General features: G+C 36.8%; 6 protein-coding genes across 6 annotated transcripts in view; 2 read left to right on the top strand and 4 right to left on the bottom strand.

Moving 5' to 3' along the window:
• Positions 1–4,678, bottom strand: part of LOC114519304 (dynein beta chain, ciliary-like) — a 31,631-nt gene extending 26,953 nt beyond the window's left edge. Inside the window, 8 exon segments of the mRNA XM_028539421.1 lie at positions 295–411; positions 502–669; positions 1,104–1,337; positions 2,115–2,326; positions 2,449–2,548; positions 2,818–3,007; positions 3,121–3,314; positions 4,115–4,678. Coding sequence (XP_028395222.1) covers positions 295–411; positions 502–669; positions 1,104–1,337; positions 2,115–2,326; positions 2,449–2,548; positions 2,818–3,007; positions 3,121–3,314; positions 4,115–4,459 — 1,560 coding nt within the window. The 5' untranslated portion in view covers positions 4,460–4,678.
• Positions 4,679–4,966: 288 nt separating this feature from the next.
• On the bottom strand, positions 4,967–9,198 carry LOC114519309 (dual specificity mitogen-activated protein kinase kinase 4-like). Its single transcript, XM_028539426.1, has 13 exons — positions 9,106–9,198; positions 8,358–8,776; positions 7,721–7,847; positions 7,553–7,607; positions 7,340–7,456; positions 7,114–7,233; positions 6,711–6,830; positions 6,545–6,596; positions 6,248–6,375; positions 6,056–6,133; positions 5,830–5,984; positions 5,573–5,618; positions 4,967–5,401 (listed from the first exon to the last, which is right to left on the bottom strand). The coding sequence occupies exons 2-13, from the start codon at positions 8,371–8,373 to the stop codon at positions 5,288–5,290; spliced, it is 1,128 nt and encodes a 375-aa protein (XP_028395227.1). The 5' UTR covers positions 8,374–8,776; positions 9,106–9,198; the 3' UTR covers positions 4,967–5,287.
• On the top strand, positions 8,933–10,509 carry LOC114519307 (arylacetamide deacetylase-like). Its single transcript, XM_028539423.1, has 2 exons — positions 8,933–9,466; positions 9,621–10,509. Exons 1-2 carry the CDS (start codon positions 9,031–9,033, stop codon positions 10,406–10,408), a joined length of 1,224 nt encoding a protein of 407 aa, XP_028395224.1. The 5' UTR covers positions 8,933–9,030; the 3' UTR covers positions 10,409–10,509.
• A 29-nt stretch (positions 10,510–10,538) lies between these two features.
• LOC114519308 (arylacetamide deacetylase-like 2) lies at positions 10,539–12,200 on the top strand. The gene has a single exon (XM_028539424.1). The coding sequence runs from the start codon at positions 10,755–10,757 to the stop codon at positions 11,976–11,978; it is 1,224 nt and encodes a 407-aa protein (XP_028395225.1). The 5' UTR covers positions 10,539–10,754; the 3' UTR covers positions 11,979–12,200.
• A 34-nt stretch (positions 12,201–12,234) lies between these two features.
• Positions 12,235–16,318, bottom strand: LOC114519306 (sn1-specific diacylglycerol lipase beta-like). The gene is made up of 14 exons (XM_028539422.1): positions 15,977–16,318; positions 15,392–15,833; positions 15,127–15,327; positions 14,929–14,967; positions 14,699–14,823; positions 14,482–14,617; positions 14,270–14,353; positions 14,100–14,186; positions 13,551–13,756; positions 13,406–13,474; positions 13,193–13,265; positions 12,978–13,047; positions 12,711–12,858; positions 12,235–12,504 (listed from the first exon to the last, which is right to left on the bottom strand). Exons 1-14 carry the CDS (start codon positions 16,069–16,071, stop codon positions 12,360–12,362), a joined length of 1,920 nt encoding a protein of 639 aa, XP_028395223.1. The 5' UTR covers positions 16,072–16,318; the 3' UTR covers positions 12,235–12,359.
• Positions 16,319–16,632: 314 nt separating this feature from the next.
• On the bottom strand, positions 16,633–19,917 carry LOC114519660. Its single transcript, XM_028539830.1, has 14 exons — positions 19,670–19,917; positions 19,254–19,410; positions 19,111–19,160; positions 18,909–19,016; positions 18,657–18,769; positions 18,490–18,567; positions 18,173–18,289; positions 18,004–18,078; positions 17,879–17,924; positions 17,629–17,754; positions 17,460–17,509; positions 17,294–17,354; positions 16,995–17,084; positions 16,633–16,896 (listed from the first exon to the last, which is right to left on the bottom strand). Exons 1-14 carry the CDS (start codon positions 19,695–19,697, stop codon positions 16,808–16,810), a joined length of 1,188 nt encoding a protein of 395 aa, XP_028395631.1. The 5' UTR covers positions 19,698–19,917; the 3' UTR covers positions 16,633–16,807.
• Positions 19,918–19,964: the final 47 nt, after the last annotated feature.

Here is a 19,964-nt window from a genome sequence, read left to right on the forward strand (position 1 = left end):
AGCATTTTAACATTGACCTTATCATTTATTTGTTGTATAATGTTCACTCCCCCCTGGTAAATGGTTCTTTTGCAACAAATAGACTCCTTAAGTAGATAAGTTGAAAATAATGGGAAAATAAAAGTGGCATCTTAACATTCTACTTATCATGTAGTGTGGACGCGGACGAGGACGGGGACGGGGACGGGGACGCCAAGACTATAGCAATAGCTCTCTTGCACTAAAGTGCAGGCGAGCTAAAAACCGTGGCAATGGGAAGACAAGTGAAATGACTTCCACGGTTCCTCCACTCACCTTCAGGACACCCAGAGTTCCACAGCTGTCATCAAATGCTTGACATAAAACAGACGCCAGCCGTCGATCGAGATCAGCAATCTTGCTCGTGAACTCGTTATAATCATCAACAAACTCCTGTAGAAAGAATGATTTTCCGAAATTCCGAATGTCAGAAAAACTATACAAATGAATACCAGAAAGGTGACACATGCAACATGCACATACCTTGTTCGTGGCGTCCAGGCCATCGTACGTTCTGTTTCCAAAAACAGCAAAATATTCCGTGAACTCTTCGAAGATTTCCACGACTTGGTGACTCAACATTTTTCCTTTAATTCCACCAATCTCGACCTTCTCCAGCTTACAAAACTCAATCGCGGTGGAGAACAGCTCCTAAGAAACAGAGGGTTACAGCTAGATGCTACGTTTAACTAAGATTTTTGTCTCTCCTATCGACTCAAGTTGGTCAAAAGGAAAGGTTCACACAATCCAAATTTGTCAGATCCAATTCACTTCAGACGGATGTTTTATAGTCTGTAGACTCGCAATGTATGTGGGCAGCAAACCAGGTAAAGCCAAGGCAGTACTTCTTTATCATAAACAGACTACATTTCATACGTCGGACATAGATGAATTGGATATCCGACAAAATTGGATCGTACGTGTGAACAGACCGTAATATGATGTAGAATTATTCTCCATTCATACCCCGAAAACGCGCACGGCAAATTACAGTACATTTATAATGGATAATTGTAACAATGTACAACATGAAGTATTTCAACCTAAGGTCAATTTTTGGAAACATCATCCGGCATTCCACGAACCTCGACAACAGCGACACGTTCCACGAACTTGTCCAACCTCGCAAACGCAAGTTCATTCGCGAACTCCCAGTTCTTGACATTCTCCGGATCCTTGAACAGCTGGCTCATGTTCGCTCTTGTGTTGAGGAAAAGATCCTTCCACATCGTGCAAACGTTCAACACAACTTGCGTCTTCTCCAGCGATTCTTCAGCCTCGCCTTTGAATATTTCAGCCGGGTCGAGGAACATGCGAGCCTTGCAGTAAAAAATAAGAACAACTGAAATTAGCGAGTTCATTTCACCCAAAAGATGAATATCGCAGCAAATATTAACAGTTCATCTTTTATGTCAATTCAATTCAATTACAATGCCCCCCTCCAAGGTATATTCAGATGCCCCCCACCCCAAGATGTTAAGATGTCCCCCCCCAGATATTCAGATGCCCCCCACCCCAAGATGTTAAGATGTCCCCCCCCAGATATTCAGATGCCTCCCACCCCAAGATGTTAAGATGTCCCCCCCCCAGGTATTTAGATACCCCCCACCCCAAGATGTTCAGATGTCCCCCTCAGGTATTCAGATGCCCCCCACCCCAAGATGTTCAGATGTCCCCCCAGGTATTCAGATGCCCCAAACCCAAAGATGGTCAGATGTCCCCCCCAGGTATTTAGATGCCCCCACCCCAAGATGTTCAGATGTCCCCCCCAGGTATTCAGATGCCCCCACCCCAAGATGTTCAGATGTCTCCCCCCAAGATGCTCAGATGCCACCCACCCCAAGATGTTCAGATGTCCCCCCCAGGTATTCAGATGCCACCCCAAGATGTTCAGATGTCCCCCCCCAAGATGTTCAGATGTCCCCCCCCAAGATGTTCAGATGCCCCCACCCCAAGATGTTCAGATGCCCCCACCCCAAGATGTTCAGATGCCCCCACCCCAAGATGTTCAGATCTCCCCCCTCCAGGTATTCAGATGTTGCCAACTCCCCAAGGTAGACATATCATTAAAAATGTGTTGTAATAAGATATCCTACCATGTCAATGAGCATATTACACATCTCTTGAAGCAGAACAATAATCCTCGCTGGACGACAATAGAACTTCGAGTTGGCCCAAATTAAACCAATTGTGTGCATGAGAGCCGGCAAGACTTTCTCAATCTCTGTGAAGTCATACTGTTCCATGTCTTCCAATTGCCGTCTCAGGGGCTTAAGGAAGGTGTTTATATCACGAGCCTCTTCCAATGCTGTTGACAAAAAGAGAAAATGAGGTCACCCACAATATAGAATTTTTTTCATCAAAATCTTTCTTAACTCTTGTTTGTTTTCGTTCATTTAAATTTTGATAGGAGAACTAGATTTAATTCACCTGATATAACTTCTCTGAATATTGTCTTGAAAGCCAGGAAATAGCTGCTTTGTGTCTTCTCTAAAAGTTCTGCCATACTCCTGACACGATCATCTCTCAGCTGTGCATAATAATAATAATGTATTGTTAACCATTATCTCACATGCATTATCACACGCATCAGTTTCTGTTACAAAACTTGCAACACAGTTTCCAAACTAAGCCATTCTGTTATGAGATGATTGGGTTTTTTTTAATGATTTGTGTTGTATTCCATCAATGTTAGATAGAAATGGGAGGAGAAGCTATATGTGAAAGCAGTCTTGGAATACATACTGTAGTGCACACTTGCTGGTCTAATTAGTCCTACTTTGCATATCAATTTAATACCTGTTCAAATATGCACTCAAGATTGTCAGCTCTTGCTTTCCAAAAGTCTAGTTCAACCATAGGACCAGGATTGGTTCCTTCAAGAAGTGGCTGCGCTGAGTCCCTTTTGAGAACATTCTGTATCTGATGAGACCAGTCGATGATTATTGATTCAATTGAATGGACCAAACTTCTGTCAAATTGCTCTCCTCTGCAATGAAAATAAACCAGATCTCATGTGAATACGATACTAATCTTCAATCTTTAATCTAAATCCCAAACAATCAGCCGATAATAATAATCCCAAATCCAAAAAAAAACTACCTTTCATCAGCTTCACAAGCATCGGAGACCTGGTCTGATCCCACTGGCAATGGCAACAATGTTTTTCCTTTAACTTGGCCAGCAATAACAAAAACATTGCTTTTGAGTGAGTTAACATGACGAAGAACATCATGTGATACGACCGCCGGCCATTGTTCGTGATTTCGTTGATTCGATAATAGTGGGACAAGAATCTGAACAGAAAAATATTTTATTTTTCAATCTAGATACGATTGCATTCATTTTCGTATTTTAGATATTTCTGATGTTAATTTAAATTAAGATTATTAAAGAATTATGAAAAAGTACAAAAGAAAGAATGTTGTAAAAAAAAAAATAGAAACTAGAAAAAAATTTACTAGTTACTAGTCCTTCACTCAACATCATGGTTCCACAACTTATTTGCATATAACTGTCCTCATATACAGGGTGATGTCAATCACAAAAGAGAAAAACAAAGAACTTTTGAAAAGAATGCATAAAATATTCTATTAAAACACATCTATTCCTCACTCATGGTTGCCAATTGCAAGGAAATGTCCTTGCATTATGGAAACCCTGTGGTCAACATTATGACCAACAGCCTAGGCCTCATTATGCAACCAATCTCCTTCGAAGTCTATAGCAGTATCAATAATTATAATACTGATATTAAACATAATTTTAAATATAAGAATGGTATTTGTTCTTAGTCAGGAAATTTTGCAAGGTAGAATAAAAGTTTCATGTCAAGACTTTATAAAATTAAACCACCCCAACCACCCTCATAACCACTTGCTGGTACCATGTAAAAATTATGGTGATAAACTTGATCTAATGTAAGCAAGACAAAATCCAAAATATCATAGATTTTTACACTCTTTTCTCAGAGCTTACTTACAGAAAACATCTACCACAAAAACATTACAATGCATGCAATACGCGTCGGTATAAAATAGACGAAGCAAACAAGAACTGTCCACAAAATGTGATATTAAAATTTATCAAAACACACCTCTTCAACCAGTGCAAAAAGCTGCTCTGGTGGAGTGTAGGACAAATCCCCAAAAGCTAAGGCTGTTTTAACATTGTCTTTTCCAATAGTTCCAGATTTTTCTTTCTTCGTAATGTAGACGGCTTTCGTTTTCAAAGTTAGTGGAAAATCGTGAAGCGGTTGAAGTTGTCCTGCGGCATTTTGCATTATGACAAGCAAATGTAGATCTGGCTTCTCAAAGAAGTTCAAAATTTGTTGCCTGTATTCCTCATTGCCTTCCATCTTCGCCCATTTATCGTTCTTGAGCTTCATGCTCTTCAAGACATAGTCTGACAAGAAGTCAAAACGTGGGTCACTAAACTCCATGTTGGCAAAACTCCGCTGCAAAGTTCTCGGTTTTTCAAAATTTACAAATAATTTAACTACAATTAAACGCCGGCGATACGGCTAGGTACATTACGGTCATCTTTCATCAATAAATAGTACGAATAATACAAAACTTTCTCCAAAAATCCAACAAATTTTCAACGTTTTATTTTCGCTCCGCCGCTCAAATTTGGTCGCTAACGTTGCTATGGTGATAAATGTTGGTCACCAGGAACAATATCCCTGGGGTCAAAAGCCGTACAGCTAAACCGTCGTTTGCACAATAATTCAGTTCCCTAGAACCATATGTGATAGAATGGTACTCTATAGGTACCATAGAACCATATGTGATAGAATGGTACCCCATAGGTACCATAGAACCATATGTGATAGAATGGTAGAACCATAAAACCCTAACCACTGAATTGTGAGCATTAAATTTTACTACCCGTGCAATTATGCAGTTCAGATTTAATTATTATAATATGTTTTGTAACATCCCCCTTAAGTAAAACTATCTGGTCTGGAATCAGATGGAGTAAATACTAAAGAGAATGCATTAGAGTGGAATGCAGCTCAAGGGACTCCTTGTATTTCTCTAAACTACCATCTACTTTTGATAGAGAAAAGAGGCAATCAACCATTACCAGCAAAAATATCATTTATGTCAGACAATTGTTGATATTTTGCTGTACAACTTAAATATAACATATATACACACAATTAGAACTAAATTTACAAATAAGATCTAGTAAATATTTGACAGGGAAATTATGTTATAAATATTTTTCATTTTGCCATTGATTCCATTTATAATTACGCAGACTTTTAAAAATGACTTTCATATATTTCTGGTGGTCTGTCATTCAAAATCTGTTTAACCCAGCTACCTACATCCACCTGAACCTTGTCTTGTTCATATCTCTGAAGGAATGGAAATTCCTGCAGAAACAAGTTGAAGTTAGTAAACATATCGAAATACATGCAGGCGTATTCAATAATAAAATTGGCAAGATACTGACATACTAGTGTACCTCTTTCATTTAATATGTAAGATACTAGACTAAATGAAACTAGCAAAATAGGCAAATCATAGATTGGTATATTGCTTACCAATAATCTTCTGTACTTTGGCCTCTTGGAGACATCTTTAGTTACACTAAATGTACAAAAATATGATTGAAAATATCGAAATGATTACCCTCTGTAATAACATTTAAGTTTCATCTCTATAAGAATGAAGTTTCAAACTCATTGAGTCTTTAATATTAATAAATTATGGCTGACACTTGACAAGTACAGTTGCAGTTTGCCTCAGGCACTCCAGGCCATCAGGGTACTCAGAATTTAGGAAATTCAAAGGTTCCTACCATGTATTAACAAAATCAATAAATTCTGGGCTAAACAGTCTCTTTGAAGGATTGTCATTAGATAATTGTGGTGGATCACCCATAACAACAGCGGTAAGCTGATCAAAGACTGATGTCCATTTTGGATAGGGAAATTTTCCAGTGGCTAGCTCAATCTAGGAGAAACACATCAAGAAGGATTATATTACCAACAAAATACAGGGTTGCCAGTTTAAATCAAACCCACCATTGTCAAGCCAAAACTCCAAACATCTGATCTGACATCATATCCATTTTTCAACGAATCTGGGTCAATTCTTTCAGGCTTCAATGAAAAACATAATTTCATGTTTTTTTAGTCATAGTATCAGATTGAACAGTTTAGAATTGATAAAGCTACCAGAGCTCATTTAGTTACACAACACAACAATTCACTCACAGCCATGTAAGGTTTACATCCGGCATCTCTGGTTTTGGCAATGGAGTCCACCAAATGACCACTTATCCCGAAATCACACAGTTTGATATTGCCACTGAGGTCGAGCAAAATATTTGATGGTTTCACATCTGTAACATAAAACACAGGTATATTGATAAACAGCTACCTAATACATATCTGGGTAATAATTCTATGCATGAAGTAAATCCTAAACAAACAAATTTAACCTAATCCCAAATCTAAAAGAAATCCTAACCCAATGAAGATAATCTCATAGGATAATCCACATAAGCCTACCTCTATGTATTATTTTCAAGTTTGACTTTAAATAATCCAGAGCTTTGACCACCTATTGACCAGCAATTGAAGTGTGAGATGTGGTTCTTGCTTTCTCAACAAGTAAAACAGCTGGAAAATTTTATGTCATAGCTAGTACAGCAATAAGAAATAAAAACAAACTCACTGCTAATGCAATCACTCCAAGGATATCTTCTGGAATCGCTTGTCCTAATTTTCCATAAACTAATTTATATAATATATCCAGCGATGTCTCCATTAATTCCATACAGATCCAAGCATCACCCTAAGAATTATACATAAGAATTGTACATAAGAATTGTACATAAGAATTGTTTTGACAGGCAGATGACCAGCTACTCAGATGAATGCCTCAATGCTTCAGTATGCTTTTGTTAGTGTGATGATACTTTCACGGCTTCCAGCAACCCATTATTGATTACTGGTGTCCAGTTACCTGCTACACTTTAGTATCTCAGTGTACATAATGCTGGATGATACTGTATTTAATTTTGCTTGTGATAGATTGGTAGGGTACAGCTAGGAAACAGTAGGCCTTAATGACAAACCTCAGTAAACAATGCCCCATAAAACTTTACAATATAAGGACATTCACTGCTGTTCATCACGACTTCCAAATCCATCAAAAGTTGTTTCTGTTCTTTTTCATCCACAGTTGAATGTATTCGCTATAAAAGACAAGATTAGAGCAATTCATGGTAGTCAAGTCTCGGAAACCCTTGCTTCAGACATCCCTGCATATCCCTAAGCATTACAGCCTATCAATACAGGTACCTTGACTGCCATTTTTGTCTGACTTTGTCGATGAAGCATCTTGCTTACAGAACCAAAATTTCCTCTTCCAATCTCACCCAGGTCAACCAGATCTTCAGATGTATACTCGTAGGTTTCCTGGAAATTTACAGCCAGTTTCATTCATTAAGCTTTACCCACCAACTATTTGGAACTTACAAAGAAACTTTGGTAGAATAGCTAATAAATTGTAACCTCATTAGGTCCAAATCTTAATTTCCCAGCAGCCTTGTGATCTTTTATTCTTTGTCTTAAAAAAAATATTGCATCAAATTACTTTAAAATTAGTATTTCAAAAGGTGTGTAACTTATTGCTCATATTCTGACTGCAAATTTAGGTGCCTTTTATAACAGGTAACTTACATTTTCACAGAATGCGCAGCTGGTTGAGCTGGTTTGGTTTTCACTGGTTCTTTCTTTAGACGAAGACCACCATCAAAACTCAGCTTCTTTAAATCATTTTTCAAGCTTTCTGGTGAGCTAGAATCCTCTGACAAAATTAAAATACATTAAGATGCTGTTTATCCTGTATGTTGTTTACATTAGTTTAAAAGTAATAGCAACTTTACCCATGTTTTCCTATATTAAGTATTATTATTATAAAACTGTGGGATATATTCCTTGAAGAATGATCCAGTAGCATTATAATAAGTAACCTATCTACCTCAATAATGTCAATTTCTATCGTAACACAATTAAACAAACATATTTTGCTTTCTCCTAACTGAAACTCCCTTGGAGTAGGAACTGAATCGACTGATTTTATTGTTTTCTCAATTATAAACAAAGTTAGTGAGACTGTTTATTTTAGAGTTTTTCCTAATGTAAAATCATTAAACTCGTCAATTTTTTGTTTAAAACTGATGGATTTACTGAATACAAATTGATTTTTCAAATTATATAATAAACTAGACTTGCATCCGTGGTTCAATCGGAGCGCTAGCAGTTGTATGAATCACAAAGCTACAGTATATTTCACAAAAATATACATCATACACACCTTGATTTGACGCCATAAAACCGCACAGAAAAACGATGCAAAGATCTATGTCTTTGCAAACACAATATTCACTGTGTTTTTAGCCGGATTTGCAGAGAACTATTTTATTTATTTTCATTGACGAGTTGCCATATTGGAAAAAATAATATATTCCCCAACAACGCCGGCGAGAAACTGGGAACCAATATCTGCAAATTCCGAGAATTTCTGCTTCACGTGGCTACTTACATGCAAGGTATTCTCATAAACTTACTGTAACCATGGCATAACTTTGGTTCGATCGATTTCTCAAATCCATACATTGCAACATTCGGAAATGTTCAGAAAAGGTTGGGGCGTTGTTTTTGGGGCAAGACCACACAACATGGTCACACATTCATGGGTTGAGGGTGATGAGATACTGTACCATACCTGCAATCCTAAAAATTCACCAAAAAACGAATTTCAGCTGATTAAGTTTAATAAAAATTTCCATTACAATGCTTTTTACAATTGATTGATTGTATTTACTTACGCCTCATGTTACCCGACCAATTGGACATTCCCACGTACCAATTAACTCCGATTGTATCAAATAATGTTCAACAAATATGCATAATAGTAACAATTAAATAGTAATGTTGCAACTTTAAGCGGTTTAAGCTATGATATATTTCGAAATTTAGGCACAAAAATGTGCAGAAAAGTACTAGCAATTCTCGTAGCGATCATTGCCATATTTACTGGCTTAATTTGGTATAATGTTTACCTCCCTGTCTCTCCTAAGTTTAAAGGAGATGAGAAATTAATTCCAATTCTTTTCGGTGTGAACAGACTTCTGGGCCAAATATTCGGCGACAAATTGGGTTTGTCCAAAAAATACGAAGTATACCGTTCGTTTTTTTCAATCATAACAGAGACAGATTGGCTTTTCACTTCAGAAACAAAGGCTGGAGTTACCATAGAGGATTCTGTGATTTCTGGTGTACCTGTAAAGATATTTCGACCAGTAGATAAGGAGGGTGAAGATAGCCTTCATCCAGCATTGATATATTTTCATGGTGGGGGACTGGCAATGGGAAGTGTTAACTGGACATGCTATGTACAACTATGCATCATGTTTGCTAAAGGTTTGTTACTACATATATACTCCTAGTCAAATGATTTTGTTTGTCAACGGTAGACATCACCCATCAGTCAGTTATCAGAAGTTTGTGTTGCAAGCTAATGACAGCATCAATCTTAAGGTTCTCTCAGGTGTTATATATCGATTTATTACTCTAGATACAAAGTCTGTGGTGATTTCAGTTGAATACAGGCTATTACCTGAGCATCCTTTCCCAACACAATTTGATGATGGCTATTTGGTTGTGAACACAGTCGTTAATGAACCAAGCAAGTATGGAATTATAAAAGACAAAGTTGCACTTGCTGGGGACAGTGCTGGAGGTCTCCTGACTGCTGCTATTTCAAATGAATTTGCAAAACAAAACAGATCATCCAATCTTGTTGGACAGATACTAATTTATCCTTGGCTTCAAATAATTGATATATTATGCCTGCCATCATACCATCAAAACAAACAGGGCTTTCAAATGGATGAGAAAGAGACTGCCTACTTTATGTCATTGGTAGCAATGGGTAGTGATAAAATGTACCAGGAATATATTGTCGGAAATGTCACAAAGTATTTCACAAAAACACAATATCAGAAGTATCTACAAATCCCCAAAACTTGTGATGTTTTAACAGAGAACACAAATGAAAACATAAATTTACCATCTGAATTTGTGAGCATGGTGACTGACCCACGGCTATCTCCTCTCCTTGAAGAAAATCTGGAGGGGTGCCCTGCAACCATGTTGGTAATACCAGAGTATGACATCTTGGCGAGTGAGGCGTTTCTTTATAGTAAACGTCTTGAAGAAGCTGGAGTTCCTGTTTCAACAAAAATATACAAAGCCTGTCATGCATTCCTGTTTCTGCTACCTATTCCCTATGTTAATACAACTATTGCTAGACAGGGCATGAATGATATGGTCAATTTTTTAAATTCTGTATTTTATACATAGTTACAACTTTGTAATGCAACATTTATGCACTTTTTAATGTCATATAATACTGTGTGATTAATCCCATTATATATTTTTTGAGAATATTATGTACATGGAATTTTAATGGTTTGAATTTTGTAGACCTTTGTGTGATATTCAATTCTAAGTGCCTGCCATAAAACCAGCGAAGCAAACAGGTCTTTCAAGTGGATGAAAAAGAGACAGACACAGACTACCTTATATCATTATCATTGATACTTGATAGTACCCTGTTTTTTTTAAGCGGATATGTTATTTATCTCGTGAAAATCATGGGTTCAATCAATTAACTGGTGTTGCATTACATTCAATATTTATTTTAACAATGGCTAGGAAAGCACTCGCAATCTTTGTGGCATGTCTTGCGATTATCGTAGGTTCTCTTTGGTATAACGCTTACCTTCCATTATCTTCCAAAATCCATGGTCCATCCTCGAAGTTTCTACCATTCGTACTTGAAAGTGCTAAGTTGATCAGTTCCTTTGCTTACAAGCTGGGTTTGGGTGCTTCTCGCATTGAGAATTTTCGAGCTTTGCTGGCTTGGGCTAGTTTGATAGATTTTAGAGGTGAGCATTGGAAACAAGGTGTTCGGATACAAGATACAAGAATTGCTGGTGTTCCTGTAAAGATATTCAGACCTGTAACCCAGAAAGATGGTACACCACCAGCACTGATTCATTTTCATGGAGGAGGTTTGGTATATGCAAGTCCAAATTACAAAACGTTCATGGCACAATGTATTTTGCTGGCCAACGAAACCAAATCTGTTGTAATATCTGTTGATTACAGGCTTGCACCTGAGCACACATTCCCAACACAATTTAACGATGGTTTTGCTGTTGTGTCTGCCGTCATGGGTGAACCAATGAAGTATCAAGTTGATGGTAAAAGAATTGCTCTTATAGGTGATAGTGCAGGAGGTTTGCAATCCGCAACCATATCACTTGAACTTGCAAAACAAGCAAAGCTGGTGAACAAGCTTGCAGCACAAGTCCTGATTTATCCCTGGGTGCAAAACATTGATGTCAACTGCTTGCCATCCTACAAAGCGTATTCTGAAGGTTTTGCTTTGTCTGCAAGTAGCATGGCTTTGTATGCATCTGCTGTTACTATGGGCAACCGTGACATGGTACCAGAATATCTGTCAGGCAACGTCTCAAAATACTTCATGCAAACACCATATTGGAAGTACATAGCTGACCTTGCAACATGTGAAGTACCAAGTGAAAACTTAGTAATCAACCTTCCATCAAGTTTTGTTGAAAAAGTCACTGACCACCGATTCTCTCCTCTTCTGGCTGAGGATTTGAGTGGTTCACCGCCAACTCATATAACCATAGCCGAATATGATGTCCTTGCAAGTGAAGGCATGCTGTTTGCAAAGCGACTTCAAAAGGCTGGGGTACCAGTGGTCCAAAAACAATACAAGACCTACCATGCATTCATACAAAATATTGAACTAATATTTGGAAATGACACCCTTGCAAGAATAGCTATGAATGACATTGTCAACTTTCTAAACTCTGTGTTTCATAAAAACAATGTCTAGGTCATGTGATTCTATTTCAAATTTGCTTGTAGAATGATTTGTGTTTATTCAAAGGTCTGTAATGTACTTTGTATCTTTTCCCAGGTAATTTATACTAAATTGTAATTACTTTTACTAGAAACCTCAACTTTGACCTTCAATCTAGTTTTCCATAAATCTACTAATCATTATTTTAAAACCTAAACTTTCATTGTGCATTTGTAACTGAGGGTACTAGCATTAAACAGGCACTACTTAGAGTCACAAATATTAAATATTTTAAAACCTCTGGCATGTCAGAAGTTCACCCCTGTCACTATGATTGAGAACCTTACAGGTTGACCAATACAATGGTATTTTTCCATTATTTTTAAAGAGAACAGTCCTATTGGTGCAGATTTATTAGCTTTGCCATTTAATTTGAGACAGAAGAACATCGTACGCTTTCTTCACATTATCTGGTACATGATTTGAGATCATGTTTGGAACAATTGCAATCTTATCAAATGAATCTCTGTCACCATGAATCAAGTCAAACATTGACTTTCTACAAGTTAAAACCAAAATTTGAATTACTTTTCTCAGAAAACCTGGCAAATAATATGACACATGTCTCGTTCAACACCTTGGAAACCTTGACAAAAGCTTTGGTCACTTTGCATAGCTTTATCACAGCCCAGTATACTACAGTAACTAAGTGTCCACCCTTAAGGTCAGGTAAGCTGGATTAAACAACTTATTACATGAACATACCTTTCAATCAGGTGGAGAATGTTTCCAGGACAATAAAGTTTCTCAAAGTGCTCAGCAGTTTCTGATTCAGAAGTGGACGTTTGTTGTGTATTGACATTCAGGTTATAAACCACATTGTTATCATGCGCCAGCAAATGTGACGTTTCACCTAAACGAAAAATATTATCTAGCCTAAAATTTTGGTAAACCATCTGGGTGTATGTATGTAGGCATTCAACACTAAACTATCTGTCAAGAATATACATCATAACCATACAAGATTCTCACCAGCATTGTCTGTACAAGAACAAATGTAGTCACTAAGTATTCCCCAACAGCCACCAAGCAATATTTGATACTGGAAGAAAAGATGTTCATGTGTCATTTGAAGCAAGAGGTAATTTCCAGCACATAACCATAGCACATCATGGTGTAATATTGATGAAATATTTGTATTAAAATTGTTGTATTGCATTTGTAATGGACAATGAGTTTTCCCTTACCTTTGGCATTTGACAGTGCTTCAGAGCATCAATGATTTCTTTCTTTAAAATGTCCACACTGTGTATACTTAACCTATGCAATGAGATAACATGCATCATTCATACTACATACTGTATCTATCATAAAGAGATGACCAATCACCTCAATGACAGTATAATTTGAACGGTGGAGTTTATATTAAGTTGCATGGTTATAATTTCACCACATCTCACCTTGAAATTACATCATTACCAACAACTACTGAAGTAACAAAGTCTTCACAATATTTCGCTGCTTTTAAACTGAAACAGAAAACACAAGCAGATATCTTCATTGACAAGAAAGCTCAAAACAAACATAATGTTGATTATTGCATACTTTAAAGCCTGAGGTGGAGAATAGGCAAAGCATTTAACTGTTTCATATTTCTTCTTCATAAGAATTGCAAGAATTGCACTAGTTCCCGCTCCAAGAGAATGCCCGACAATCACCAAATGGTATTCAGGATATCTCAAAAACAGTGACTCCAAGATGTTCTCTCGTTCCAACTTGTCTCTGATAAACTTTGCAGATTTAGTCATACCCTGAATGAAAATACTTGTAATAACTAGATGTTAATCTGAAGGTCATGTTACACAGTGCAATTTTTCTTGCAACTTGCAATGCAATTCTACTTACTGCAGTTAGTGAAGAGTCTTGCAGAAGAAAAGTGCATGAAGTGTAATAAACACAAAAGTTTCGTTGTTCCCAAATATACATCTCTCAAATGTAAAATTGCATTGCAAGTTGCAAGAAAAATTGCGCACGCTGTGTAAGAGAACCTTGAGTAGTTAGCATTTCTTGGCTACATTGTCAGTCATATTATTTCATGAATGTGACGACTGCACTCATGTATACCAATGTTAAGATAGGAAAACAATGACATACCCTGTGTCCACTGCATTTTTCTTCACAACCATCATCACAGTCAAGCTCTAAGCTATCAGTTTCAGCTGTAAGATCTGTAAGCACATCCTGAAACAAAAACTAACTGTTAGGTCAGTGTGTGATTAGTTAACGAATCATGCACTGCAACGATTCCTGCATGTCTACTTTACCTTCAGAGATAATGTTCCTCTCACAGAAATAACAACTTTCTTCAGTTGATGGTCAATACAAACACAAAATGCAGTTTGGTAAACCTAAAAAGAGAATAAAGATTACTTTAGGTCATCACATTGTGAAAAAAGACTAAGATTTGACATTTCTTCATGTTTGTGCAAGGAAACCAGAGAAATACAAGCACTGTTTTGAAGCTGTAGAAACTTACATCATTTTTAAAACTACTGAAGACATATTCAACTTTCCCATGAGCAGGCCCTTGAGAAATCAAGCCACTTGTATTAGCCTTACAGCACTCATCACCTTCAATAACAATACCATGGAGATTTTGTGAGCAACCACATCTGCAAGGGAAAAAAACAAGAACCATTTCATCATTTCACAGCTTTTTACAGAAGAGTCCTACTTATAAACATTGGCCTTACTTGCAGACTTTACATAAATGACATAACCCGCAGCAAAGATGCATGTAACAATACAAAGGCCAGCCATACGATCCCAAAGCAAAATGATAAAAATAATAGCTTTCATCAAATTTTTCCCATGTCTCCTGCAAGAGAATTAGACCAATGGAATGAACCTCATGTAACTTATGCAGTGGTTAATTAAACAAAAGAATTGAATACTACATATCATCAAGTAAAGACAAGCATACCATGTCATCTGATGTGACAAGTCTATCTTTCACCCATTGCTAAAAAGAGGTAATTAGCTGTGAAATTCTTTTGAATGCAAGTGACTCTGAAACAATTATGACTGAGATTTGATTGACCAAAGGTTGACTGATTAAATCAAGAGTAGTAATTATCACTGAATGACCTTTGGCTATGCTGTATGTAACATTGTTGCTCACCCGAGAAGCTTCTCTATCTTCTTGAGCATTTCTACTCTGTTCTTGATTCAGCAAGATCAATCCAGCTGCAATATCCGAGGGAACAAGATCCACATCATGGAAGACAATAGCCAGACCCCGTGCTATGTCAGAGAAAGCTTGACTTTGGTTTCCTGAACCACCAGAACAGCAGCATGTGTTCTCTAATTGAGTTTCTATAGCCTGAAGGGAAAATTACAATTACAACCTGTTACCCTGTTGAAAAAAGAAGCAAATTAACTTTTACCTTTTGAAACGCAGAGGAACTCTTAACCAGACTTTTACCGCTAGAATCAACTCTCCCCATTGGATTAAAGAGAATTATAAGAAAAATAAGCACAATAATAAGCACCGCCCATTGACAGCCAACAAGAACCCTTATACTCCAGACAATTTCGGTATCGCAATCTACACCAGGGTTGAATATCCATATGCTACCCATAAGGGTGAGTCCGAACTCTGGAATAAACATAGCGAGGCGTATATAGATAAACTTGGTGATTGATGATCGTTGAGTGGTATCCATAACTGTCCCGCGCATGCTTATTGCAGTAATTATGATTTCTAGGAAAAATTCTAGGAAAAGTAGAGGTATCATTATCCAGAAGTAAACCTTTGCAAGTTTGCCTTCATTGCATTCGGGGATATCATGATAGGAGATGCCAAATACAATACAAAGGATAATCAACCTGAAATGAAAAAAGATGCGTAGAACCAAATTAATAATTAATGTGGAAACTACTTTTAGTATTAAGTATAACAAAACAAACTTCTACGAGCCTTCTACCAGCCATTGTAACACGTTGTGGTTTTAAAAAATATATGAACTTACCATGAACCACGCAGAAGTGCGCCACCAAGACCAGGGAAAGTAAAATCATCGCTGCCAAATCGCCAAGCGCGACCAAAGAGCGTTAGAGCAGGCATTCTTTATTCCAAAATAAATAACTTGAAGATGGGTATTGTAAACTGGCTCAAATTCCAACACATGATTTCAAAATGTCTCGATGCATAATCAACTGCATATTGAAATTCGGTTTTTGACGGTTTAGATTTCGGTTTTGAAGCCTTGCGGTTTTTATTTAGTTATCAAGAAAGTGTACTTACAAAACGGTCAGTCTCACATGCAAATTCACAAGACAAGATTTGCATTTGCAGGTAAATTCTAGTAGAGAGGAAGTAGCACTCCCCCCAGCTCAGTGACTCTTCCCCTTTAATGCTTCCCCCCCTGGCAGGTGGGCGTCGGAGGCAGTGAGCTCTATATATATATGGAGTAATAACTTGGTTGCTACCTATGGTTGCTACAAGTGAAGCCAAAGATCGCGGAAATTGAAGGAGCTATTGGAGCACTTAGCTATACCAGAGCGGTTTTACTATATATCTATGTCTTTTACTATTAGACCATCAGCTCTACAGATACACTAGACATTATCACTAGACCATCAGCTCTACAGACAACATTCTTCACAGGATTCAAACAATTGTCTCATAAATTGTATTCTTGCTTAATTAATACTATTTACAAATGTGAGAATGTATACAGTATCCATGTAAGTAGCTATAATTGTTTTTTTTGAATATTTATTTCTGAGTCTGACCTATATATAGTCTGGACACAAAACTCTGAGCCAGTAGTAAAAGGCAGATAATTTGAGTTACAAAATTATGAAACTCCACTCACTAAATTGTTGTAATCTTCAATATTACCTCTAATGTGGGAAAATGCATTCCTCAGTCCAATCTTTAGAAGACCTTCAGTCAACAGGACAAGGATCAAATTAAAATCGATTTAGCAATAATTTGAGTATCCTAATGAAATTCCTTGAACCATTCTAGGAAGACTTACTAACCTGATTTATATGAGCCTTCCAGCATCGACTGCAAAGAACGCTGGGCATCAATTTGACAAAGCACTGTGACTTTGGTATGCACAACATTATCTGCAAGTGAAAGATTGATTCAGTCCTAATAAGGGATGCATATAGGCTGGTTTAGTACATGGGTGCAAAGCAATTGCCAGGCATTGGCTGGGATAAAGCACCAGCTATCAGGGATGTTGTCAATAAATTATAATAATTAAAAGATTAGGTGCTACATGGACTTAAAATTGAGCTCTGATGTCATTTACTTCAGTTTCAAAGTTTTTTACCTTCTAATTCTTCAGGGCAGATGATAATCCCGGAACATCCCAATTTTATTCTCATGTAATCCTACAAGAAATAATTTGGAAACAATTTTATCACTTTATACAGTTCACAGAGCCAAAAAGTATATTCACACAAGAAATATATTAGTTTTCCATGGAGGTTACTCACATTTTCCTTATCCTGCTCAGCTGCCTGAGATATGGAGACAAAAAGCATGCCTAAGGTTTAAAAAATATGATCAAATATGCAGACTAGGAAGAGATCAATCTTTTGCCATTTCTTCAAATAAATGTTCAAAGCTAGGTAAAGGGTTATCAGAACTGGGTGAAGGACTTACCACTCATTTCATCTCGTGCACCTCCAGGATGAACTTTCATTGTTAACCAAAGACAATCACGAGCGGATATTCCTGGTACGGGAACATCAAACTTACTGTAGAAAATGTCCGCTTGAGGATTGCTATCTAAAATTGAGGCAAAGTACGTACATAACACTGTTGGAAAGGAAAGTACATTACATATATAATTCTGTTGGAGCCTTGGAGGACAAGTGCAATATATATTGTTACAATAATAGATATCAATTACCAGTAATCTTTTGAACCAACTTTGCATTTCTGAAAGGGTAATCCAACTAAATAATCAGAAATATCAAATTTTAGCGTATGTATATAATGGTCGACAGAAAAAAGTATTTGGAATGTAACACTGACCTTTCCACCAAGTTGAATAGCTTTTTCTAAATATTCCAATGTGATTTCTGGCAAAACAGGCACTACTCCTTCAGTCTAAAAGATATACCAGAAGTAAATGTTTATAGCACTACAGCAATGATGTGTGGCTGACATGAGATAATGTCACATGATAGTAAGTATAATCCACCTTTATTACTGCAAAAGGATTGTTCTGAAAGCCTTGTCTTGCAACAGTTATGCCATTCTTTGTATCAATTTTCTTCCAACTGCTGTCTGCTGCAGTCTTGCAGAGATTCTGCCATTGCTGTGACAAAAAATGCATTATTTCAGCAAAAATATTGGACATGTGGTTGACAAAAACACTTCTCAATGGTTTAAGATAAAGTTCTGGATCTTAACCAGATGTGATATTTATAGGCTAAAAAACGTTTAAAGACATATTGCTTTTAAATAGTCAATAACCATGTTCATATCAATGTGAATTAATGAATACCACCACCATACCTGCATTCTCCAACCAGGGTCTTCAAAATTACAAGGCCCATCTGATGACAAAGGTCTGACACAAACTTTTCGACCAGACTAGGGGTTACAACAGAATCATATAAACACATTATGGTATGTTTCTGAAAAACAATTGCGTTGCAATGGGCTAAACAAAAATCACTTACAATACGATTGTATCTTTTCCGAAAACTCTTTGCGTGTTTTTTCACTTGCGCTGGTGATCCTTCAATGCTTGCATTTATGGCGCTCATCCAATCCAACTTCTCCTCTTCATTTTCTATGTAAAAAATACATTTGTTTTTATTCTTAACCAAGTGTTTTTCAGGTAAAGGTTGCATGATTAGTTTAACTAAGATACTTCTCAATGTCAGTAGTTGATATGGTTCAATTTTAATGGAGACACATATATATCTTACCACAGCTAACATAATAGGTTCGGATGGAGGGATCAATGAACAATGGACCGATAGCAAAACAATGCGCCTTTCCTTTTTCTTCATTGGTTTCTAATTCCCTTGCGGTATCTGTTTTAAGTTGTTCACAAATACACACAAGGATTTTAGAGCTTGATAAACCTAATAGGTACAACATGGACACTAACTTGACTAATATACTTACAGGTGGGATCAAGACAGATTCTTCCTTTAGGCTGGGAATCATCAATATTTCTATTGGGAAAAATAGTTTAAAAATATTACGATTTTTACCAAACAAATTGCAAGCATAAGACCATTTGCAAGCTTGAAAACATTAAAACATACTTGAAGTAAGACAAGGTCAAAGAGGAATCATCTTCAACAAGGACAAACCATCTTCGCCTCCAGTTGGAATTTCTAAGAAATGTTGTTCCACTTTCCTTAATGCACCATCCTTCTTTAATCAAGGATCTTCTCTTTTTGCCCAAACTAGATTCGTTTTCTAATAGTAATGGATTAAACATTACATAATAAAGTATGGTACATGTGTTGGTACTTTGTACAACTGGAACATGACAACTATGGTACATTTATAGTAAATTATCCTGTGATCTCATGATTGTATGCCAAAAATCATTTTAGGCATGAAATGTGTGGAATGTATCATGATAGAGCAAATAAGCTTCAAGCAAGACCTAGCCAAGCCAAAATAGACAAAACATGACACCTGAGTATCCCTAATACATGCATACCATAATTACCATTTAACTTTTCACCATCTTTTTCCATTTCTTTTTCACATACTAGAGAAAAACAACGGCCATATCAGCTACATATTGACTAAAACACAGACATAGCTTACTCAAGGTTGCGAAAAAGACAGTCAACTATTGAATATGACAATTTATTTCCGTATTTTGTCTGATGAAACCGGCGGTTGGTAATATCAACAAAGATAATAAAGTTTTTTGCTCAGTCAAATATTGAAATAAGACAATTTTTTTCCGTATGTATGTAGCTCAGTGGAAATATCATGGAAAAAAGAAAATACCACCA

This window comes from Dendronephthya gigantea, unplaced genomic scaffold, assembly GCF_004324835.1.
Source record: "Dendronephthya gigantea isolate DGI-Jeju-01 unplaced genomic scaffold, DenGig_1.0 000013F, whole genome shotgun sequence".
Lineage (NCBI taxonomy): Eukaryota > Metazoa > Cnidaria > Anthozoa > Malacalcyonacea > Nephtheidae > Dendronephthya > Dendronephthya gigantea.

Bases quoted from the DNA above. Each gene is read 5' to 3' on its own strand.
- LOC114519309 (XM_028539426.1), bottom strand. The intron at 6,134-6,247 runs GTGAGTGAATTG...TTTTCATTGAAG, and splicing joins GATGTAAACCTTACATGGCT to CCTGAAAGAATTGACCCAGA. The intron at 5,402-5,572 runs GTAAGCAATATA...TTGTTTCTGCAG, and splicing joins CAAAGTACAGAAGATTATTG to GAATTTCCATTCCTTCAGAG.
- LOC114519307 (XM_028539423.1), top strand. From the start codon at position 9,031: ATGTGCAGAAAAGTACTAGCAATTCTCGTAGCGATCATTGCCATATTT. The intron at 9,467-9,620 runs GTTTGTTACTAC...TTATTACTCTAG, and splicing joins ATGCATCATGTTTGCTAAAG to ATACAAAGTCTGTGGTGATT.
- LOC114519308 (XM_028539424.1), top strand. From the start codon at position 10,755: ATGGCTAGGAAAGCACTCGCAATCTTTGTGGCATGTCTTGCGATTATC.
- LOC114519306 (XM_028539422.1), bottom strand. From the start codon at position 16,071: ATGCCTGCTCTAACGCTCTTTGGTCGCGCTTGGCGATTTGGCAGCGAT. The intron at 13,475-13,550 runs GTATGCAATAAT...TTTCTGTTTCAG, and splicing joins TCTCCACCTCAGGCTTTAAA to TTTAAAAGCAGCGAAATATT. The intron at 13,266-13,405 runs GTGAGATGTGGT...CTCATTGCATAG, and splicing joins GGTAATGATGTAATTTCAAG to GTTAAGTATACACAGTGTGG.
- LOC114519660 (XM_028539830.1), bottom strand. From the start codon at position 19,697: ATGGAAAAAGATGGTGAAAAGTTAAATG. The intron at 18,770-18,908 runs GTAAGATATATA...TTTTTTACATAG, and splicing joins AACCTATTATGTTAGCTGTG to AAAATGAAGAGGAGAAGTTG. The intron at 18,568-18,656 runs GTAAGTGATTTT...TGTAACCCCTAG, and splicing joins GGAAAAGATACAATCGTATT to TCTGGTCGAAAAGTTTGTGT.